Source organism: Panthera uncia (assembly GCF_023721935.1).
Source record: "Panthera uncia isolate 11264 chromosome B2 unlocalized genomic scaffold, Puncia_PCG_1.0 HiC_scaffold_24, whole genome shotgun sequence".
NCBI lineage: Eukaryota > Metazoa > Chordata > Mammalia > Carnivora > Felidae > Panthera > Panthera uncia.
The window spans coordinates 91,198,291-91,223,640 of NW_026057580.1; the positions used below are offsets into that span (position 1 = coordinate 91,198,291).

At 40.0% G+C, this 25,350-nt stretch overlaps 1 protein-coding gene across 3 annotated transcripts in view; it reads left to right on the forward strand.

Moving 5' to 3' along the window:
• PDE7B (phosphodiesterase 7B) overlaps positions 1 to 25,350 on the forward strand; it is a 578,460-nt gene that overhangs the window by 430,223 nt on the left and 122,887 nt on the right. Inside the window, exon 1 of one of the 3 annotated variants that reach the window (XM_049654414.1) lies at positions 8,049 to 8,594. The exons of the other annotated variants lie outside the window; for them this stretch is intronic. Coding sequence (XP_049510371.1) covers positions 8,357 to 8,594 — 238 coding nt within the window. The 5' untranslated portion in view covers positions 8,049 to 8,356. Of the gene's footprint in view, positions 1 to 8,048; positions 8,595 to 25,350 lie in introns of those variants that run through there. 3 annotated transcript variants of the gene reach the window in all.

Genomic DNA, 25,350 nt, shown 5'->3' on the forward strand with positions numbered 1-25,350 from the left:
GTAAGAGGACTCAGAGGTTCAGATAAGAAAATAGGGTAGGACCATATGACATAGACAGAAGGTTATGCCAATCATTTTGGATAATTTATGGAATAGAAGAAGCAAAATTTAATTAGCATTTGAATGTGGGGTGGAAAAGAAAGTTACCAAAAGAAACTCGTAAAAAATCTTTTCACGACAAAGACCTTATACATACATCAATGTTGTCAAATATTCTAGTGTGCTAGGCTCTTTCCTTGATAATGGTGCTGTTCTTCTTCTTCTAGAAACGTTATGTATCAAAAAGGGGACTGGGGGGAGTCACTCAGGATGCCTGTACTGTTCTATACAGGGAATGCATTGTACAATGTCTATATGTTAAGTGGTCTCACCTTACCTTGACTCTCCTTCCATCACAGAGGAAAACAGGGTCTAAAATTATCTAAAATAATAACCATGATATATTTTAGTTTTAATCTAATATCTTCCAGCTTTCTCTTCCCTGTTTTTTAGTTACCCTGGGAACAACAGGAAATATAGGTGTTAGTAATCACAGGGAAACAGCCTTAGAAAGAACCAGGAAAGACAATGGGAAAAAATACACCAAACTGTGTTTCCAATTACCAGCAGATGCTTCCACTTATTATAAGCATTCTTATTTAGTTAAATATACACATTTTTTTAACTGTACAAATTTTTAATTGCGTAAATTGTGGTAGTGTTCTAGCCTCGTGCTCTTGATTACCCTTGTCTCCCATTTGATTTCACATGCCTCTTGCTTCTGGCATCACTTTCCCACACATACTATCCCTAGGGCTGCATAAATTCTAAGCAATACCTGATAAAGAGTGCAGCCTGTTGCAGAGTTTATTTTATTTATCTCTTGTGTTTTGTTTTGTGTTTCACTGTGGCTGTGACATTACAGTATGTTTCTCTGAGTCAGCAGCACCATTGGCTCCTGGCTATAGCTCCATGAATGCCTACTTATTTTTTTTCCCATTTTTGCTTAGCGGGAATCATCTGGCCACCATTCACTCATGCCTAGAATATCACAGTGGGAAAGATTACCAAGCTTCATCCAAAGACCACTTTATAAAGACCTCTGATAAATCAAATGAAGGAGCAGGTCTTGGTGAGAGTATCCTTAATGAGGGAGATTCAAGACTCAGAGCCTTGCCTGTATTCTGATTGTTCTAAACATAGCAACAGGACCACAACGAAATGCTGGAAAGAAGAGGGAATGGCAAAATTGGCCTAAGCAAATTTTTTTTTCACGTTTGGTCAGAAAAGATTTTCAAAAATAGCCACTTAGTTTTGAAGTTAAGACTCCATCACATATATTATTCATCACAGTAATTTATATTGGACATTCAACCATATTTTTAAAGTTAATTCACAGGGGGAAAGAAATGAATGAATGAAACAAAATTTAAAAACCACGTAGTTGTTCAATGTCATGAATGTTGCTGGACACAGCCCTGCTCTTACACCGTGGTTCTGGTTGCTTATTTCCAATTGAGACTATCTGACCTGCCCCGGTATTAATTGATTGTTTTCAAGAATCCTACTATGTGTATCTGTAAAGATTAGGATGTTAGCTGCATTTTCTTTCATAAATAACTAATATGGGAGAGGCAGAAAGTATCTGTTACATGGTAACCCTCCAGCCTTGCTACTGAGTGTGGTCCACCACCAGCAGCCTTGTCATCTCCAGGAAGCTTGCAAAATCTCAAGGCCCCACCCAGACCTGCCTGATCAGACTCTGCACGTAATAGGGTCTCCAGGTGATTTATATGTGCATTTACATTTGAGAAGCATTGCTTTGGAATAGCATCTGAGAGACACCTTCAGGTATAGATATTTTATGTAACTCATAATCACCAGGAAGTAATAAGTGATAGATGAAAAAATAAAGAATACTTTGAAGAGGCAGTAGGATTATACTCCTACACGTGTAGCAGTTGAAATTTCCTTCTTTGAAATTGACTTTGAACTCCATAAACATAAACATAAATGAATGCCAAGGGAACAAATAGGTCCTGTTAGAAGATTATATGTTTTGCCATCTTATAACTTTCCTTTTATGTTGTTTCCTTTTATGTTATGTAATATTGATAATCTCTCTATATCTTATTAGTGGTCTAGGGTTTTTTTTTTTCATTATTATATTAAGAAGGGAAAAAAACCTCGCCCAGGCATTCCTCAGCATTTCCTTGTGGATGTCTAGATAATCTCCCCTCCAGCCTCCTTGAGATCTACTCAGCCTGGCCTAATTCTTGAGAGTTTCCAAAATTCAAACATCCCACCAGCAAAAAAAAAACAAAAAGTAGAAACATATTTCAGATTTTGCTTAGGCTACTTTTTAAACATTATATTTAGTTTTACCCACGATACTTCTTTTAAAAACACATTAAATGAAGACCAGCAAGGAGCAATCAAAATCATAAAAATGCTGGAGGCATATCCCCACAAGCAAAAAATTTGAGGCCCACATAAGTTAGTCTAGGGAAATGAGACCAGTGGAAGGCCTAAACACACATGTTCACAACCACAGCATATGACACAGAGCCGTACAGCTCATGAACATCAAACATACCATTAGTCATCACGGGCTAAAATTGGAATTCCCAATCAAAGGAATCTATACAGTACTAACCAGAGCACTAAATAATAATGATGGTGCAAATCATGCAAGCTGACATCCTAGGTATGAGTCATGAGCCGTTCTCACAACTCCAAAGGGCAGTTATAATAAATATTTATCCTATTGAAACACTTTTTTTAACTCATATTCTCTCCTTTATCTACTCTCATTCACCTGTCAATGTCAAAACATTTTACCTACTTTACCCCACTTTTGTACCATTAAATCCGTCACCACCTCTCCCAGTACTCTAATACCCTTGCCTTTGATTTCCTCTGCTCCTGCATCCTCTTGGGGAACACAAATTTCCAAAGTAGGACCTACTTCAAGGGTTGGGGGATTGACTTTTTCAGCTTTCTAATAGACCCCAGGAAAACATAGCCAAAATCTGAGTTTAGGTAAATTGTCAATTATGACTTCTTATAGTTTAGAAATAATCCTTTAAAACATTTATAGCTCATTATGGCTTTAAATTAACTCAGAGGTTACTCTTCTTTTATTTTTACAAGATCCCAATGTGACGGGTAATGTGGTTATTGCCATCAAACCCATTTATGGAGATGTCACTAAGTTTGAGGCAAAGTTCAGTGGTGAGCTGAGATCGAAACATACTTTTTGTAACCCTAAGTAGTCTCAGAGAGCTGCTTTGGAGATTTCGTTGTTGTAGCTATTTCTTCAGAAGCTGGCACACCTGAATATGAAATTATAAAAAGTTTACTCCACTTACAATCTTCTACAATCGGAAATAAGTTCTGAAATCCTAGAAAGGTTTCAGCCAGAGGATGCCTTGTCACACAGTAAAGCATCAAATGTTTGGTAATGGAGAGAATAACGGGGTGGGGGGGGGTTGTTTGTTTGTTTCAGGTTTTTGTTTTGTTTTTGTTTTTACTATGCAACAGTGTCGATGTATGGTTTTTCAACAGCAGGGAGGAGGAGCAAAGTGGCGAAAATCAAGTCTTCCTGCCATTTTGTTCTCAACCCCTGTGTTATTGGACTCGTTTGTTGTGGGTTGTCAGAGACAGTAAACTTAGCATTAGTTAAGATGTCTGAGAGCCAAGATAGATATCTCATGCTAGTTCCAGTTAAAACCCTGGTTTTTCTCTTTAAATGTGCAAAGCAAAGAAATGGAAGAAGCGGTAACTCAAAATGAAAACCAGAACCTGAGGTGGGGAAGCCAGGCAGGTTAGGGTCCCTGAAAAGGGTTGTGCAAAAGGTTCTCCCTTCTGCTTGAGCTTTCACTGTTAATACACATTTGCAGAGTGAATAAGGGAAGACTTGACTGTAGTTTAAATACTTGTTGTGAAATGAAACCGTGAATCTACTTTTCCCACCTCGTCGTTCCTCATTTTGCACTGTCCACTGTCCTCCCTTTCCATGGGACAGTAGAGATGTGTGCTCCCTGATGTGCTCCTTATCTGCAGACCAAGTCCCTTCCCCTATTTGTTGGCATCATTCCTTGAGATTAGTTAAGGTCAAAGTTATTACATTTCTCTTTCTTTCGAAGGACACTGTAAATTGTTTGAGCTTCTTCTACTTAGACAACATTAAGCAAAGTTGAAAGACCTGTTTTTCCTTCCTTGCTCATTTTGAATTTCATTTGAATTGCATTTGTGAAACCAGGGTGGTCGTGTGTGTGTATGTGTGTGTATTTAAACTGATGGAGAGGAAAGGCCAGGACAAAATTAATAAACTCCCTCAATAGTTTGAAATTTTTCTTTAAAGATAGAAGCAGAATGGGGGTTAATAAGCGTATGAAGCATTACCAAACTATCCGTGAATGAGATTTCAGTTAAAATGAAGTTTTGTGAGAATCTACAGATAGATTCCAAATTATAAAAATTGAAATAAACACATATTTCCAAGTTTCCATTAAAAAATTCATTTCTGAAAAGAATTAGAAATATTTAATATTATTAATATTTTCTTTTTAAAATCACACATAATACTTACCTGCTTAATGACTAGAACACCCACAAGTCTGTAAGAGTTTAACATAGCCCCCAGAACGATAGAAATTCTTCAAAATAATCCAGGTTCTAAATCATTAGGTCTTTGAATCTTTGTTCTTGGCTATATCCGTTAGTACTGTGGTTACCAATTCTTTCCTTTATGGCTGCAAACACATAGCAAAGTATTTTTGGTAGAATTAGGTATCCATTGGAACGAGGATTTTTTGACTTGGTTAGTTCTCATTACATTTCTTTTGCACAAGAAAAGAACTACCCTATTTTCCTTTTAATGGAAAGTTAGGTTGGCTCACAATGCCTGAATTAAAAATGAGGTTATTTTGAAAGTTTAAAATGTCCTATATGTAGCACATTAACTGCAGATATTAAGATTTGTAAGAATCCTCACAAGTCACATAGATGAGACCTCTTTTCTCCATGACTCCTCTGGGTACAGAACCTCATCACCAGCCCCTTGACCCCATCCCCAGTGATCCAAACTTCTGGCTGCAGGTACAAACTCAAGGTGAATGATGCCCACGGAGGAAACTTAAAATCATAGGTTTACAGGCATGCTCTTCCAACGCAACTATCTGAAGGACAGAAAATATCACAGCCTATGAAATGTAACAAAACCGCCTGTTAAAGAATATGTGTGGCATAATAATTTTAGTCTGAGTACTAGCATCTTGTCAGTTTATCCCAACCTCTTGAGCCTGTAGTTGAGCCAAAAATCTCCTGAGCCAAGCTTTCCCGCAAGATTTCCTGTACTTCCTGTTTCTATGTGAGACAGAAATACCATGAGAATGACCTTTCTTGTGGTATTTTTGCACTTCTACCCTGGGATGAAGATAATCCCATATTGGGGAGAATTTTTTTTTAATTCTGCAAACTTTTCAATTTTCAAATCTTCAAACAAAGTAGACTCCTTCTTGGGAAGGAAAATTTGAGATGCTACTTGCTTGGCCCTAACTCATCTCCACTAGGAAGTATTCATGTCCAATGATCCAACATTTTGTAACTTCTCTAAGATATTTTTTACAAGGAAACAACTTGTTACAAGGAAACAATACAGAGAACACAGTGGAAATTTATATGCTTGGATTTTTAAAAATGTCATTCTGAAAGAAATGTTCCACGAAAAGTTGTATTCTTAATGCATTAGTGTATGTGACATATTATATCATATATTTGTTTTCTTTGTTCTTAACCCCTTTGTTCCAAGGGTCAGGATATCCTGATGCTAAGTACTATTGCAAAATAACTGAACAAAAATAAAAATAGTCAAACACTTAGGAAACTCTTCAGTTGTTATGTCAAGGAAGTTTGTGACTGAGGAGTGAGTTTAAGACATTATTCAGGAAATATGCTCATAGAGTGCAACAGCCTACATGTGCTTTTTAAATAAAATCATTTCAAATCTAGAGAGTTTTGATGCCTAGGTGTGATACAAGCATAAGAGCTGGAAGGGCTGTCAAACATGATGGAAGCATCACACTGATTCTTAAGTCCCTTTACCTCTTAACAAAGAGGGAAGTTAGGGGCTTCTGGGTGGCTGAGTCATTTGAGCATCTGACTCTTGATTTCGGCTCAGGTCATGATCTCACAGTTCGTGAGTTCGAGCCCTGAGTCTGGCTCTGCACTGTGTCAGCATGGAGCCTGCTTGGAATTCTCTCTCCCTCTCTTTCTGTCCCTACCCCACTCATGTGCTCGCTCGCTCTCTCTCTCTCTCTCTCTCTGTCTCAAAATAAATAAATAAACTTTATTTTTTAAAAAAAGGCTCATCTTTCTCATAAGTGGAACACTGATTTTTCCCAAATTGGGCTAAGTGAATATGTAGTTGTTATAGGAAGAGCTGTCTGATTAATATTTCAATAATGAAATTCACAAGCAGCAGTGTCTTCAATGTCTTTTATTGTTATTTTATACCCTCAAAGATGTTGATGCTTCCTCACCTAGTAGGAAAGAAAGTAGGTTTACCAGTGTATTTTTCCATCCAGAAAAAGAGAAAAGCCATTTAACTCAGTGTGGAAAACTAAACTTATTAACCCTAGATTTAGAGGAATAATAACAACAACAAAATTACAGTAGCCTTTGCTGGTTTCACATTGTAAAAAATGACGTGAGGGCAATGAAAATAAAACACACCTTACAACGGTCTTTTTCCTTTCCCCGAAGTCTCCTCTTCTCTCCCCTGAAGAAACATCAAATGACTGTGTGATAAACATGCCCCGCAAGGAATGTAGAAAGGAGCAACAGATTGTACATCAGCAAAACAAAATGCCAAGCAAAATAAAGCCCTTTGCAATGGCAGAGATGTGAAGAGGAGAAAAAGATGGGCTTGTTGCAATGGCTGCCAAGAAAACAGGAGCTAGCCACGTGAATGTTCAACTTCAAATTGTTCCTACAAACCCAATTTGCTGACAAAAGTGCCCAACACAATACCACCCCACTTTCATTTATGTCTGGGGCTTTTCACATAAGCTACAGGGGGCACCCCCTTCTGTTGTGTGGTTCTGACTTGCAGGGCTGGCTTCTCCACCTGAGCCGTGGGACCCGGCTTGCGCCTGGCCCAGGACTGTCCTCAGCTGAACCCCTCACAGGTGGGGGCACAGCAGTTAGCGACCCAAATATCAAGTCCACAGCGCTCTGTCTCTGGAAAGTGGATCTTCAACACTCTCTCCTTTCTTTCCAGTGCCTCGTACGCCCCCCCCCCCCCCCCCCCCCCCCATGAATAGCCTTTAAAATGATTACAGTTTTCTTTGCAAGGGGGTTTTAACAAGCCCAGGGTACCTATCCAGACTACGCAACCCCACTGCACGATCGCGTGAGGATCTTGGTGCTTCCCTAATTCACTTCTTTCAGAGTTAGCTTTGGGATGTGATTCAATGTCATTTCCCTTCCAGCTGAAGGGCGGCTGAGGTTACGAAGGGATTTGACCAATAGGCCAAAACCCAGTTAGGTTTGCTGAGAACCCAGTGACAGCGAGGGGGAGGGGTGTGGGGGAAGGGAGTGTGTGAACTGTGGGGTGAGGATCCATCCCAGAGCCTTCTGCCTAACCCCATCCCAGTGCAGACGCGGTGGACAGACAAGGTGGCCCCCCGCCAGACCTTCCAGAGAGCAGCAGCTGCAAATCGGTTCTGCCAGTGCTCAACTTCCCGTTTTCCGAGAGCTCCTTGGGACTTGCGGGGCTAGAGCCAGGGAAGCTTCTAGGCTTCCTGCAAGGAAGGGGGGGGGGGGGGGCGCTCTCTTCACCTGACACCTTCAGATAACCGACCGGCCTCTGGAGGAGCCCTCGGAGAAGCTGGCAAAGGGGGAGCCCCGCTTCTTGGCCCGGAGACAAGCCACTTGACAAACTTTGACAAGCACCAGAGGAGAACGGGGAACAAATGAATCGGAAGAGGACAGGCAAATGCTAAAGCCTCGATGGCTTTCCCCCCAGCAGCCGTCCCAGCGGCGGCCTGGGATTAATTAAGCGCGGTGCCGCCAGTGCCCGGGAGAGCTGGGTGGGGGGAAAGTGCGCTCGTCTCCAAGGAGCGAGCGCGGTGGCACTTCTCACCGGCGAGAAACCTGGGCAAGTGAGTCGCCGCGTCGTCAGTGTTTGCGAGCGCCTGAGCGACAGGGAGGCTGTGCCAGGCTGGAGGAGGCTTGCCTTTCCGGAGCTGGAGGAGATTTCCCGGGGCTTCGCCTTCCCCTGCCTGGGAAGACTCTCCCGTCTGGCGGCGGCGGCGGCCGCGGCGGCCCCGGCAGCGGCGGCCCCAGCTGCTCCGCGGGGGGACGGGGCAGAATGCCTGTCCTCGAGCGCTACTTCCACTCGGCAGAGCTGGGCAGGAGGTGGACGGCCCCGGAAGGCGTGCTGCCCTCCTCCGCGGGCGGCCGGCCGGGGTGCCAGCAGGGGCCGCTGCCCTGGGACTTGCCCGAGATGCTCAGGATGGTAAAGCTGGTCTGGAAATCCAAAAGTGAGCTGCAGGCGACCAAGCAGAGAGGCGTTCTGGAGAACGAAGATGCTCTCCACAGCTTCGCAGGTAAATGGTGAGGTGCGAGAGGTAACAGGGCCAAGTCCGATTGCTTTGGGTCCCTGCCGTGCAGAGCCCGAGCCAGAAAGACGGGAGAAGGAAGGAAGACCACTTGCAGCACGGGGTTCGAGGGCTGGGATTAATGAACGTCTGCTCCATCGTAGGAAGGCATCTTTAAAATTAAGAAGGATGTGGTAGGAGGAGCATTAACAGACTGGGGATCCAGTAACCTGGGCTCTGGGCTCCGCTCACACTTGCTTGCCCCGCGGCTTAAACAAGCGAAATTTCCTGAACTTCAGTCCCCCCAAAAGAAGGTGGAGGTGGAATTAGATGTTCTTTACTGGCGATCCTGCCCCTGCAATTCCTTATTGGCAAGTCAGAATTCTCTCCCAGACGATATTCTTCCTGGGCTGCTTTTTGTAACGCTTTTTATAAAGTAAAATACGTTTCCCGATCTTTAACTATGGAGCTACGGCATGTATCGTGTTCCCAAGACTGAGTGGTCTGGAAGCTTTGCATGTCCTGGGAAAGTTGGCAAACTTCCTTGCCTCGATTTCCCCTTTGGAGGTGACAATCAATAATACAGATTCCCCCATTGATACCAGGAAAAATCAACTCCCTCACAAATGTGGAAATGATGACTCATAGGGACTTTGTCATGTTATAAGAATGTGCTGTGTTTAGGACAGTTGTGGAGAACCTTTCTGACAGCCGGCACCACAACCACCAGGACAGCTAGGATCCCTGCGAAGGATCCCAAGAGGCTCTGATAAAACCGTAAACTAAGAAACGTAACTGGTCGCAGGGTGCTCTCTTCCTTTGGGGAATGTGTTGGTAGCTATTTGGAAAGTGGTGGTTCACTTTAGAAGAACAAATACGAGCGTGTGTTTATGCATTTGAAGTCTTGGCTAGCCCTATGCAACGGAATCCTGACATACCGTTGGTGGTGAGAAGTAGGAGCCTAGACAGGAAAGACCAAAAATTACCTCTCTTCCTACACGGAAAGGGACTAAGAAGTCAAAATGCAGCTGATCTGATTTTTAACAATTTATGTAGAAACTTTTTTAAGTTGCCTAATGATCTAAAAAGAATATCATTACAAAATAATGTTCTGGACCAAAAAAAAAAAAAAAAGACTTGAAAGGAAGGGGAAAAATAGTGTTGGTCTCTAGTAAACATGAGTACTTAGGGATGAGAAGAAAACCAGTGAGACTGAGGTTTATGTGGCAAATTGGAGATGAATGCCCAGGGAAACGGGTCTTGGTCAGAAGAAATGAGGTAATGCCAAAGCCATCCATATTTCATGGGAGTCGTACAAGACAGATGGAAAAACCCACCTGGGCAGACACCTTCACTGTGACACTTCAACTGTTACCACTCTTGGTTTGTTTCAGTAAATTAAGTGATTAAAATTCATATTTCAAATTGCGCTTTTAATAAAGTTACCTAATACAACAGCCGTTAGCATGTGTTGGGGATAGGTTTATGTTGTTATTTTTACTATAGGTGAGTGGGGGGTTAATTCTTGAAAAAAGCAGTACTACAGACAGAAAATAGAACTTCTGTGACTCTCACTTAAAAGGAACATTTTTCAGGACGTTGCAAAGCTGACTAGAGGAGTCTTAATTTATCCCTGGACCACTGCCTCACTCGCAGTGGAATCTCTCAGCAGCCACTTTGGCTCCCGGACAGGCTGTTCCCTAGTCTGCTGTCCCCTTTGTCCTGTTTGCAGGATACCTTCTCCAAGGAGGTCTGCCTCTTCTTCTTCTTCCCTCCCTGCCCTGGCATTCTCAAGGAGATGAGGGGCTCTCCCTTCCTGTCATGGGCATGAGAACTTGTCATCCACGTATGCAGCCTGAGCCATGTGGTGCGGCCCCAAAGACAAGTTGCTTCACTTTCCAAATTGTCTCCTACTTCCTCCCGTCCTGTCCCTGATGCTGAAGCTCCTCCCTGAATCAGGTGTTCTGTGCCATTCCACCCAGAACAGCGTGACAGTGAGGGTCTCAGGAACGCTTGAAGAATAGTTCCAAAAATCTGGCGCGTTTCCATTTTTAGAAAGACAGGGTTTAGGCTGTATTCAGTTAGTGTACTGGTTTTATGGTAGAAAGCTTGTCAAAAAAACACCAAGACGTATAATGATCTCTCTCTCTCACTATCTCTCTCTCTCTCAACCTCGCTCTCTCTCTCTCATCTGACCCTTGACTCAGAACTCTCACACAATTCATATTTTGACAGTGCTAACAACTTCCTGTTCCTCAAAATGCGTCAAGTGGTGCCCTATCTCTGAGCTTTGCCTAGTGCTTGGAATGTCTTTCTTTGACTTAGCCAACTAAAAATGCTTTAATTCAGGGGCGCCTGCGTGGCTCAGTCAGTTAAGCATCTGACTCTTGATCTTACAGTTTGTGGGATCCAACCCCATATCAGGCTCTGAGCTGACACAGAACCTGCTTGAGATTCTCTCTCTCTCTCTCTCTCTCTCTCGCTTGCTCTCAAAATAAATAAATAAATAAATAAAATTTTTAAAAAATAAAAATAAATAAAACAGGGCACCAGGGTGGCTCAGTTGGTTAAGCATCCGATTTCAGCTCAGGTCGTGATCTCACAGTTCGTGGGGTTGAGCCCCACATTGGGCTCTGTGCTGACAGCTCAGAGCCTGGAACTGCTTTGGATTCTGTGTCTCCTTCTCCCTCTGCCCCTCTCCCGCTCATGCTCTGTCCCTCTCTCAACAATAAATGTTTTAAAAAAGATTAAAAAAAAAATTTAGTAAAATAAAAAATAAATAAATAAATAAATAAATAAATTTTAATTCAAACCACAAAGTCCACTTCAAGCATCCCTTTCTTTGTAAGGGCTTTCCTGCTCTCCACCCCCATGCCCGGGCATCTTCCCCCACAGTGGTTTGTTTCCTCCTCTCTGCTATCTGTACCTGTATAGATGTTACATTTGTATCACACAATATATTTGCCATGCTATAACCACACACAAGAAAACTGAAAGCTAAAACATTCTATGTATATTTTCACTGCTTGTGGTAACTGATACATAGGTTTACATGTTTTAAAAACCATGAAATTGCAGAAGTTCCAAATAGAACCAATAGTCTTCAAGACTTTAGAGGTGGATATCACTGTTTTTAGTAAGTTGAATGTAACCTTAAAGTCTCCAGCTCTTCTTTTCTTTAGGGAGGGACATCCTTATTTTCGTTCATACATCTCACACAAGACTGGGACTTGGTTTCTCACAAGTATAATGGAAAAGTGTTCTGAGATTTTGCTTAGGTAATAAAGGCAGACAGCAAAAGAATTTGTGGGAAAATAAATGCATAAATATGTATTCATGAGAGGCTTTAAGATGAGCTTCACTAAATTGTGAGTGATGGACGACAGACCGGAACAGTGTCCCCTGAAGGGAGCAAGGACGTGCGAGAGAGGAGGTTACATGTATGAACATCTTCCTTCCAGCTTCAGATGGGCGTTGGCTGGAGACTAACAGTGACTGTCGTAGCGATAGGCTGGAGGAGGGAATGGGGGATGACAGGAAGAAGTGGGGCTCGTCATCTTCACATGTTGTGCATCTGGGCTTTGGTGGAGGCACTGTTTGCTCTGGAGAGAGCTCTGGAAGTGATCAGCGTGCCCAAAGTTGGAGCACCAACTCAGTTCATTGGATCATATCCAACTGTTTAATTTGCTTAATACTCACATTGTTTTCCCTTTATGAAACAAAGGATGGTCTAATTATCTAGTTAATCCAAAGAGGTGAAGAGTGGATTAGAGACTAAATAACTTGTCTGGGGTCACATACTGACCCTGTGTTAGAACCAGAACAAGATCTCCATCACCCAGCTGTAGTCCACAAAACTGACACAAGTCAGGCACACGCTAGGTTATTTAAAGTTAACTAAGACATTGTTTTATTGATTATATGTAGAGGTACAAACATAGGAACTCATGATATAATACAAATCTTGGTCAAACCAGAAAAATTATATTACCATGCAAAATAAGCCAGACAATTGTGCCTTTACATTTTTCTACTATTTTGAGGGCTTTAGTTTTAGATCCAAGCTTCAAGTGCTGGGAAGGCCCAGGGGAAGATTCCCCATCTATCATCAAAAAAAAAAAGTAAGCTTTAAAGCATGGTGGTGGTAGCATGCCCAGGAGGGGGTTCTGGGGAAGGAGAAGAAGGGCAGGAAATAAATAGGCAGTTTCTCAAATGCAGTAAGTGCAAATATTAGTCTAATTGTGATTCTCGGCAGCAACCTAAAGCTAGACATCTCCTAACAGAGCTTGTTCTCAGTTGAATAAATAATTTTATTTTGGAATTCAACCAAATAACTACAAATTCTATAGCCACAGAACTTACCTTTCTTTTGGTGTCTCTGGTCTAAATTTTACATTATTTACTTATTTATTAAGCTTGTTCTCATTTCAATAGCCTTTGGTATCAGAAAAATATAAAAATACCTAACTCCCTAAAAAAAAATATGTATATATATTTTCCCCATGCCATTGTAACTTTCCAAGCCTTTCCAGGAGAATAAAATATCAGAAATTTGCTTTATACTTCGCTCTAAAAATTAAACCACCTTAGAGGAAAAAATCTCCAAAAGAATTCTTTGATTCCAGAACTCTACAATTCAAATTGACCTTCAAAGTACTATTTTAAAGTACCTCAAGTATCAAGCATAATATAAATATATTGAAGATTGAACATTATTATGATTATAAGTCAAGGAGCATTTATTGAATGTTTAATGTATGCCAGGGACTGTGCTAAGCTCCAGGGACTCAGGGAAGAATCAAATCCTTATCAAGAGAAGAACAATTATAAATTGGTGAACGGGAGTTCTATCTACAGCATCTATGTGAAAACAAGCATTCATTGGTTTAAACCTTTCTGTCAACTCCAAGTATTGGCAATAAAAGTGGTGAAATTCAAAATCATTTGTTAAAATTCAAACACATTTTCAATCACTCATCAGTATTAATGATCTCATTCAAAGCAGGACAAATTGCTTTGATCAAAGAATCAATGAGTCTTAATAGTAGATAACGTGACATTAATTCATACCATTTTTCTAAAACAACGACTTGTGCATTAGTTTGCACTCAATCTGTAGCTAAACTGGGTAATAATCGTTGACACTTGAATCTGTTTTTATTTATTTATTTATTTTAGAGAAAGAGTGTGTGAGTGGGAGGGAGAGGAGTAGAGGGAGAGAAAGAGAATCTCAAGTAGGCTCCACGCTAAGTGCAGAGCCCAGTGTAGGGCTCCATTCCACGACCCTGGGAACATGACCTGAGCCAAAATCAAGAGTTGAATGCTTGGCCGACTGAGCCACCCAGGCACCCCTAATCTGTTCTTAAATCAGAATGCAAAATTGAGCAAAAACTGGAAGACAGTGTCTTACTTTCACTAAATCTTGTCCTTCACATGACTTCCTTATTTTTATAAATGACATGACCTCTGCAGAAACCCTTTTTCAAAACTGTTCTAACTGCCCAGTTCCAGTTGGTTCTAAGTCCATAATACAAATTAGTAGTACCAGACTATTGGTGCAGTGCTGAGATTTTCAAATTTTTAAGTCTTACCTCTCTCACTCAAACTGTGTGAACCTGGGCAAATTATTTCACCTCTCTGTGCCTCAGTTGCCTCTTCTATAAAAAGGGAATACTGATAGCACCTTCACAAAAGGTGAAGACTAAATGAGATAATACCAAAAAAAAAAAAAAGCCTAGAAAAGAGCCTAAGCTCTACTACATTCTCAGTAGATGTTAACTGTTATAATTATTGGTATTATTGCTATTTTCTCAACAATACCTCATGCTCATCACCTGCTTTCTATTTAGTTCCATGGCCCTTGGCCAAACTTCATGTTTTGTTTATCCTCTTGCAGTAGTTCCTAACTCTAGTACTCTCTCTACCCTTCTTTTTTTTTTTATGTTTTATTTATTTTTGAGAGAGGGGGAGAGAGAAAACGTGAGTGGGGAACGGCTTTGCTTTGAGATCAGACTGTGATCAGATCAGACAGCCCATTGTGGGACTCAAACTCATGAACTGCAAGATCATGACCTGAGCCAAAGTTGGACGCTTAACTGACTGAGGCACCAACATGCCGTTCTCTACCCCTCTTCTTTCTACTGTGTGATTTAGATCAGTAACATCAAAAGAAAAATCAGAATATGTCTTGCCCTTCTTCAGAATCCTTCAGTGATACTCTATTGTCTGCAGAGAAATTCCAAATACTTTTATCCTGCATTTAAAGCTCTCCACAGTCTGGAACTAGCTCACTTTTCCCATCTTATTTGTCATTATTGCCCCATAAGCACTTGCATTCGACCCAGACAGGACAAGCATGCCATAGCTACATCCTGGCTTTCTGTCCATTGTTGACTTCCCTCCATGCCCCCAACTTTTGCCATTCCTTAAGACCCCACTCATATACCATTCCCTGCACAAAGCCTTCCTGAGGTTACCGAAGGAGTGTGTGTCTTTCTCTTTTGAAGTCTCACCGAACTTTCTCTGTATTTCTTTCACAAACAAATCACTTTGTCATAATTAATGTACATTTTCTTCCTTCCCTCCTGGCTTCTCAGCTTTTTGACAATCTGAAGAACATTCTATTTTCTTTGTGTTCTTCCTAACATCTTTCACACATTAGCCACTCAATACACTTTGATAAGTAAAAAAAAGGAAATTATCAGAAGGAACAAAATAGCTTACAATTTGCCATTAAATGCATGAATGAACATTTTTTTCTAGGCAAAGATTACTCAAATATGAATTTAGTTATTCCTTTTAATGGAATCATTTTTAAGTTTATATTCTGGTAGAGGATCAGGATTAATCATTATAGCTTTTAAAATAAAAGAAAAGAATACATGACAGTGGATTCCCCAACTATTAAAAAGCTATAAACTATGTACAAAACTAATATGAGACAGTTCTATATTCATATAGGGAAGTTGAAATGCACTGATAATTATAAAATTTTAGAGCAAATGCATATAAATTGTGAAAGCTTTTATATACTTTAAAAATAATTACTCTGTTCAGGCATTTTGGAACATTTTATATCAACTAAAGTTTGAAAAGTTGCTTTTTTTACAGATAACAGTCTGTATATTCCTCAACGTAATTTCAAAAATAGAATGCGGAAGGTGTGTGTTTACCCAGTCCTACAAATGAGCTTTTGAGGGGTTGGAGCTGAATGGAGGATGTTATTCCCACGTCCTCTGCTCTTTGCCTGGAAACAGTTTCTTTTTTCCTTTTCTTTCTTTCTTCCTTTCTTTCTTTCTTTCTTTCTTTCTTTCTTTCTTTCTTCTTTCTTTTTTTTTTTTTAAACAAGTCTGGTTAACTGAACAGCAGAGCATTGACTTTGGCATCTTACTAATTTCTAAAAGGAAAACATTAGAAGCTTTATTGTAAAAAGACCAAAATCTCCAAGTTATTTTTTTCACTCACAGAAACAATGTAAAGAAGAGTGTGGTCTTTTCTACTACCTGATTTTTCTCACTCTTCAATTATCAATACACCTCATAGTATGTGGTAGGTATATATCACCCTATCAAAAAGAGGAGGCAGAACACAAAGTACTTGTGATTTAATACAGTGTGCTAGCCTAGATCTGTATACAGTGTAGACATCATTGTTTCTTTTTCTATTTTTTCCCTGTCTTTCCATAAATTTCTCTTGAGAATTGACTTCAATCTCTAAAACGCTAAAAGACCACCCAAGAGGTGAGCTTTGTATCTTTCCGTTTGTCTTAAATTCCTTGAACTACAACATTATGACAGAGTCTTTCTTCAGAATACTTCTTCTCACCTAAAAAATCTGCTTGGCATGATATGTTATAGATTATAAACCACACCCCTGTCCTGAGCATTTTGTTATTCCCTCAGCTCTCACACACGTGCTGAGGGAAGACTAAAGAAGAGCCTTTAGGTCATGGCCCTTACCATTAGTAACAAGATAAAACTTAAAAGTAGGCCTTGTGTGCAATTGGAAGGCAGAGTCGACAAGACAAAGCAAGGTTTAGTTGTGTGTGGCCTTAAAAGTGAGTCCAAGGAGCCAGGCTGATTACAGAAAAATAAAATCCCTAGAGAGAAAGGGACAAATTTTTCAAAAAAGAGTGAGTAGCAGTTGCATGTACTTGATAGTAGAAATCGAAAGGTGGAAAACCAGAAAATTGTAAAATAAAATCAAGGTCAATAGAGAGATCAAACAAAAATAAATGTAAGTAAATGTAATGTAATGAGAAATGTAATAAATGTGCTAAAGTAAATGTAAATCTTTAGTTAAAGCATTCATAAGGAAAATTAAACAACCAAGGGCATTGAGACACATTTAGTGCAATAATTAGAACATCCTCAGATTTTCCTTCCTTCTAGAATTAAAACCAAAGCACAAGACTCTTTTCTTACTTATTTCTGCATCTCTTTTGGATGGCACCCAAATATCTCACACAAATATAGATAACCTTGATGACAACTTCTGGAAACTGAAAGAGATATTTGTTCAGAGGATCTGTGTCAAAAATTCATTGAAAAAAGTTGATAGCTTTTGTTGAAAAAAAAAAAAGTTAGAAAGAGAAGAGAAAGAGACAAGTAAGGAGACAACCGTGGAGTACCAACAAGAAGGAAGTGAAGTGAGATCACTACAAAGAAACTGGATCCAAGTAGAAGTGTAAACAAAAACATATAGAAATGAAAACAGTCACTGTTGAAGACAACTGTAGCAGAGATCTCAAATGTCCACACTGAAATGTGCAGTAAAATACAGCCTGTTTCTCTTCAACTAATCAAATCTTCCTCTTTAGCCCACCTGAATGGGATAAAAAAATTTGTATTTGCTCATTATCATGGTGGAGGTCAATCTTCTCCAGACTAAATTACTTCTTTTGGATAAATATTTCCCCTGCCCCTTGCTTTTCTCCAAGGTGGTTCTGGGTGATCGTGTGCCTTGGGCCCACGCACACCTATCTGAATGTGCCTACTGCACAAAATGCAAAATGCCAGCCTGAGACTGGGGAGCCAAGGCATGTTCATCTGACCACTGGGTTCTGTCTTTGACTCTCTTCCCCATAATTCTCCAGGCTGTCAGGAGTAGATGGCCTTACTTTGTGCCATATTCTCCTTCCCCAGAGAGAGCCTCTAGTGTGGAAGTGGCAAGAAACCATATCTGCCAGCCTTTCAATGACAATGGGATCTAATGGGAGAATGTAGAGAGTCCCTTTATCTTTCCACAAAGACCAGTTTTCAAGTGTATTGTTCTGCTGCAAGCTCACACAAAAACCAACAAACCAAACAACAACAACAAAGGAAAGCAAACAAACACAAAAACCCTTCTCACTCTGAGGGTCAATGATGAATCTTGACTCCCTCTTCAAAAAACACTATCTCCAGCGGCACCTGGGTGGCTCAGCTGGTTGAGCATCCGACTTCAGCTCAGGTCATGATCTAGCAGTTTGTGAGTTTGAGCCCCATGTCAGGCTCTGTGCTGACAGCTCAGAGCCGGGACCATGCTTCAGATTTTGCATCTCCCCCTCTCTCTGCCCCTCCACCACTAGTACTGTGTGACTCGTTCTCAAAAATAAATAAAAAACATTAAACAAACAAAAACAAAAAAACCCACTATCTCCGTTACACACGGATTGAGCTACCATGTGCTGGGCCCATACTTGAGTATTGCATATTCAATAGTATTTATTTTAGTTACATTCCTATGCACATGCTGGACCCAGTTATTCTACCCTATTACCTCTTTCTCTTTCGGTTAAAATATACACATGCATTTCAGCAACCAATCTCAGGACTTCGACGCTGACTGTTGAAGTTCAACTGAACTTCATTGAACTTCATTCAACTTCATTGAACTTCATTCAGTTCAACTGAATGACTGTAATACATGAAACAGGATGGGAACAAGTGACACCTTTCTGGTTGGTTTCCACCTCAAAAGCTGAGGTTTTATGTCTAATACAAATTTGAATTGCAATCATAAACATACAGTGCATTGTATTCTGGTCAGGTCTGATACATTTTCATTGCTTAAATGTGCTCATTGGAAATTTCTAAGAGGTATTCTCCTTTCTCTGCACTCTGGCTCCTAGAGAGAAGGATGGGAGGGATGGGAGATGCCAGGAGAAGTGAGGGTGACGAGGAATAAGGCTGCCAGCGCTGTAACAGGGAAAACAGCACTGTTTTCTTCCAGCTCTGTAACAGGAGTCATTATTACCTTTTCCATGGTAGCTGATATGAAGAACCAGCTACCTCCCTCCCTGTTCTTCTGTCTATAAGTCATTCAAGGTTTATGTACACCTATCTTTTTGCCCTTAGTTTCTCCTTTGAATATTAGTTGAGTTCCACGTTGCTTGTCTTGGTTCAATGTATCATTCTACAGTAGAACAAAAGAAAAGATTTCCTCGTCAGTTAAATAGGTATATAAAATCAAGAACTGTGAACTCATCAGATTCATCAACTCTAAAGCAATTTCTACCCCCTTTAGTCCTAAATGCCCTATTGTTTGATTTGGTGATAAACGCACTGTAGAATGTGAATAGATAAAATTGAACTAAAAAATTTTTGTTTTGAAAAAAAATTTTTTGAATGCCTCCACCCTCCAAAAATAATGAGAAACACCCTAGGAGGTCACAGAATAGAAAATGGTGTTTTAATGTCATATCCAAATATTTAGCATCTTCTACCATGCAAGAAGTCACAATTGAATAAGGACTTATTCCTAACTCAGAAGAAATTGAGACCTCTATTTACTTGTTATTTATTCAAGATATTCAGAAAGGGAAATAAATCAAATTTCTATGTTTTTCTTGCAAAGCAATTCAATTGAATAATTATGGTTTGAGTGTCTACTCAGTGCATAGCATTATGTTATGTGCCTGGGACGAAAGCAGAAGAAAAAGAAGTTATGACCTGTTAGATGAGACAGACGTATAAACAACTCACTGATATCAAGGTAGAAAGGCATATGTCTCAAGATACAGTAGGAATAATACTCTGTGGAAACACTGAGGAAGGACAAAGACTGCTTATTCATAGGGAGGTAGTCTGGGGCCATATTACCAAAGACCTCATCTACCTTTCTAAGGAGTATATCCTCCAGGTATAAGAAGGCTTCAAATAATTTTAGTGGGAAGTGACATGATAAATTTTAGATTTTAGAAGGATTGCCCTATCAACAGTGGCTGGTGGAGAGTTAGACTTGAGGTAAAGATACTAATGTATTCTCAACCATCAACTTGGTGTTCACTGGCCATATTTAGTAAATATCAAGAATTTTGAGATGTTGAATACTTTCCCTTTAACTTACAGACCAACTTTCCCGAGTGCTATAGTATTTTACACAGAACTACAAGAAATAATATATAAACCATCCAGTTAAAGCGCTTTGCCACTTGGTACCAACCTGTCCTGAAAGAGGTGTATTCCACGTGTTCTTCCATCCAGACCTCCCATTCCAGCTATGATCCTCACTTCCACAAATTCAAGACCTGACACAACTGATCTTCACAGTTTCACGACAGCCTGTCCCTCCTACTTTGCCAAGTCGTATTTCTTCTGTCTTCAGGTTGCCATGTTTTTTAAGCAATTAGTTCAAGGCTAGGTGCCACAGGATGGATGAGAAAATGTCTAAGAAAAGTGTAATTTTTATATAGTTTATAATGTAGTGAGTTAGATAAAACCACATACTCAAACACAAACCTAGTGTGACAGATACCCCAGAGGACTCCGTGTTAACTCACCCTTCTCTAGAGGGACCCAGGAAGGCATAGTGTGGACATAGCTTACAGCTATGTCTCTAAGATCATTAATATCTCAACAGATATGACAAAATGACCTTCTTGGTGAAGGAATTAACGTGAATGTAAGTACAAAGGCAGAAAAGCATAAGAAACGATTGAGAAATGGAGGTTAATCGAATTAACTTAGCATGATGTTTAAAGTAAAAACTAGTGGGAAACAAAGAGAATTAATGGGACTGGGTTGCATATGGACAAGAAACTTTCACTTTTGTAGAACCATTGACAAATTATAAGAGGAAAAATGGAGAAGTCTTTGAATTTTATAAAGGAAAGTGCCTCTAAGTTCATCTAGTAAGCCACTGCAGTTTTTTTGTTTTGTTTTGTTTTGTTTTGTTTTTTGATGAGAAAACTGAGAGCCCCAGAGAGGTTACACACCATACTTGGAGCCAATTCTAGGTCCCTCAATGCCCAGCCATGCTATTGATTCAGCCATGCTGCCTGCCATGGTCAAACTCCAAAAATGCCTCTCTCCATGATAACCTCTCTAAATCTCATTTTCTGTCCTCTTCACTCCAAAGCACTAACGTCTCTGTGATTGTGTTATATGTGTGGTATCCATCTTACACAAGCAAGAAGTACGTGTGCACCCATAAATGCATGTGTGTATGTGAACACACATGTTTTTCTTGTTCCCAGACTTGAATTATAAATTGTTCTGGACAAGTCCCAAGCTCTGGTTGTGAATTTCCCATCTAGCGTGCTGCATTGTACTAAAAGGGTAGTTGCCCACCAGAAAAGAATACCAGATGTAAGAATTTAAACAGGATTGTGAGGTTAAAGGAAGTTATATATGAAATAAATAGACATGGTAGCTGCTGGTTGCTATAGCCATTATAAGTGAAATGTTACTGTGATCCTATATAATAGTTATGTTTCTTTCTGCATGGTTGCCTGGAGATACAGTGCAGGAGGGTGGGCCAGACAGGGCCAGTGCATGTGGCCATTGAAAGCGTGGGTCGGTGGTACGTTTGCCCATGAACCATTGAGGATTAACCCCTCTCAAGCTTTCTTTGCAAACATAGTGTTAGCTCAGAAAGCACATGGAAGATTTAGCAACATTTAGGCAAGATTTTATAAAGCTCATCTGCAGCCACTGTTATTTTTCCTGATTCTATAAGGTGTTTGTATTCCCAAAAGAAGCGTATAGGCCTTGGTGGCCAGTTTTCCTCCTTTTTGCTCTGAAGCTATCTCCTGTCCTCTCAAAAGCCTTCTTAGCTGCCTGCATTATGCCATTCACAGCCCGCCTGCTTATTACCACCCAAATAAGGTAACAGAAATACAATGGAAGTGGCTTCTTCTTTTTAATGAACAATAGACCTTATTCCATTAAAAATAAGACCCTACTCTGAACCATTACAGAAACATTTTTTGATGTTAGAAACGTCAGTGGCTGCGGGGTGGGAGTGTTGGGGGCAGACAGAGCTTTCTGCTGCTGTTCTTAATTATTTTTACTTCATGCCTCCTCTACCTCTGGGTCTAGCTGAGGCAGAAATGGTGAAATGCCATAAAATAACCCTCTCTCGAAGTATATTTGGCCTGACAGGAAACAGGAAATACCAGAAAAGATCACAAGAAAAGCTGTAATCATAAGATTTCTAGCCTAATTCTTTTGACGTCAGCAGTTTAGATAAGTCAGATAAGCAATCACAAGCATCCGCGAGCTCCGGAGTGCCAATCCAAATACCCGAAGTGCATCTTCAACCCCTTTGAACTTGCACATTGTTGTTTTGCCCCTGCCCTCTTCTCTTCCCCACAAGAAGCATATCCTGAAATTGTGAATTATGAGTTTAGTGTCAACATTAAGGTATTCAAAGGCATTACACAGAACTTCTAAATTGGTCTTATAGCTAATTCAGCTGGCTTCGTGCATCATACACTCTGGATGAAGCTGACTGTTGATAAGGCATGAAAAAAACTGACTCTGGCTTGTTTCAAAAGGAGTTTGCTTCCTAAAGTTTAACTTTTCCAATCTTGACAACTAAGTGATAGCTGTACTTTGTCTTTGATAATATGCTAAAGGACACATTACCATCTCCAAAATATGCTAAAGGATTCAGTAACATCAGCCATCATTATTATCACCTTTCCTTGGCCACCACTACCTCCACTGCCCCCCATAACAAAATACTTATGGGTTGGTTAGATATAAATTGCATGGGGCATATACTCCCCTCTAAGTTTTCATAACTTCAGAAATAGAACTAGAGAATTTAACCGTTAGATAATAAGCAGAGGCACAGGTATAAGCTGTTCAGAGAATGACATGAGAGATTAAATTAAATTACATAACATGGAAATTTAAAATTAAAAAAAAAACTTTGAGGACAAGAACTTATTTAGACATCTACCTATTTCCAAAAAGATTTTTAAGCTTAGAAGAAAGTCACAATAAAACATAAGAACACAAAGACATAAAACTATTCTGTCAAGATGAAAGACAAAAACTACATAGTAAAGGAGGAGGAAAGGAGAACAATTACACAAAGTAATTGAGCAAAACTGAGATCTCAACTTCCTAGCAGACAGGGCAAAGGGGTAACAGAATAATTATAGCATTCATTATCTCTAGGAAAATTCCCTGGGAAGAAAAACATTTTTCCTGGCGTTGGGTACTAAATAGGACTCTCTTATCATGATCATGATAAAGATGAGATATGATATGATATGATATGATATGATATGATATCTATAATATAGATGATATGGTATGATAATGGGAGTGATATGGTATGATATTGATGACTTGGTATATAGTAATGGAGGGTGTCCCTCCAAGGACTTTAAGCAGATATGAAGAGGTGTGCCACCTATGGATGGTTTTACACACTCAGTGAAAGATGATTCCATAGAGACCATTCAGTTGGGAGTCAAAGGAGAGGTGGCCCCAGCTTGTGGCTTCGGGGTGGTCTGACATAATGAGGAGTCAGGAACATGTACACAGTCACGAGGAGTGAGAATGGGATAGTCTGTCTTTGTCAGGGAAGTGCAAGCCTCAGCAGAGCTCAGCTCTTGTGAATGTAGAAAGTTAGGTCACAGGTCCCTGGAACATGGAGCTCACACAGATCTGCTAATTTCATCATGGGCATACCTGCCCTTATAATCTTTAAAATTGTAAGAGAAAAATTAAGTAACAAATGTTTCCTCTTAGATGGTAGAAATATTTTTATATTTTCCCTGGTTGTGCCAGACATTTGGCTCTAACAAAATACACATGGGTAAAGTGTCCCAATTAGGTCAGAGGTGAGTTTTGAGTCTTCCCTGTGTGTGTGTGTGTGTGTGTGTGTGTGTGTGTGTTATATCTGATACTCTGTCTTGAGTAACACAGCTAAGCCCTTTACTTTGTCAGTGTTTCCTCAGTGCATGAACACATGTAGGTACTCAAAAAATGTTATATTTAATGTTCAGAATAAATGCTATCTGAACATATTTTCATTGTATTTGAACCCATTACCCACATTCTGCCTAACATCTTGCTCAGTGAAAGCCCTCATAATATTTCCCAAGGATTCAGAAAATTGGAAAGAATGTATGTGTTTAGATTAAAAGATAAATATTATATTCAAGAAAGCCCAGTAAGTATGAAAACAAGTGGATTTCTTCCTATTTAGTACAAAAGTGATGAGCAGCTGGGTGTTAAGCATATGGAGAGCTGCAGCCAGTCATCTTTTCTGAGACCGCTTCCAAATAACCTTACCAAGGAGTGTGTGTGTGTGTGTGTGTGTGTGTGTGTGTGTTGGGGGGATGGTGGGCTAAAAGAAACAGATTCATGTCAGAGAGAAAACAGGCCCTCTCTTTGTCTAATACACTGGACCATGATCTTGCAAAATAAGTAAAGACAAGAGTAGAAAACTGAAAAATGAAAGGAAGCACAATTGGGCAGAGTAACACCTGATTTCTACAAAGAACAATGGAATTTAGAAAGGAAAAAAGAAGGCCTGACCCAGATAACCCCAAACGTGGCCTAGAGAGTAGAAAGAAGAAATATCTGGACACCCTAGAAAGACTTGTTACATACTGTGTCTTCTAGCTTCTTAGAGCTGAGCTGCTCTTCCTGACAAGTCACCAAGGCCAAGGTGAGTCCTTAACTCTCAATAGTTGCTCTACATTTATATCATCAGTCTTGGTCACACTAACCAAGTTGAACTCTTGCCCTTTAATTGGAAACCAAACGTGAATTAAGGGTCAACCAAGATGTATTTAAACACAGGCATTTTGTATACTTGCTACTGTAAAATTACTTTGAATCAGTGCTTTACCGTGCTTTAAAGGCTTCTAGGGCCACCTTAGAGGTTACTGAATTCTTTCTAGGGTCACTGTTATTTGCTGTTGCTCTGCAAAGCTGAAAAGTTAAACGATATAAAGAACTGCACTTCTCGGGAAGCCTTCAATTCTCCACTCTTTTGGAAATATTGCATTGTTTATAAAATTTTGTGGTTCTGATTCATGTTCTTTTTTTAAATCTTGTGAAAAATTAATAACCTCCTACTTTCCTACACCCTTCCCCCTTTAGGCCTGTCACTGGGAATGCTTCTCTTTAATTCAGAATTATCATGGTTAAGTGATGGGCTCTAGAATCCATGCATCTTTACTAAACTCTTTGGACCTCAATTTTTTTGCTATAATATGGAAACAATGATGGAAACTGCATTATGGTGCTGCTTTGGGGAGTAAGCCAGATAATCCATGTAAAAAACCTACCATACTGCTAGTGCTAATGATTATTATCCCACAATTTTCTTATTTCTAATAATACCAAGGAATATTAAATTGCCTTTTTACCTTATCCTTATATTTGCAATTCTAGTAATACAATCTTGAAACTAGTCTTTAGTTTCTTTAAGTTTATTTATTTATCTTGACAGAGAGAGAGAGAGAGAGAGCGAGCAGGGGAGGGGCAGAGAGAGAGGGAGAGAGAATCTCAAGCAGGCTCTGCACTGTCATCAC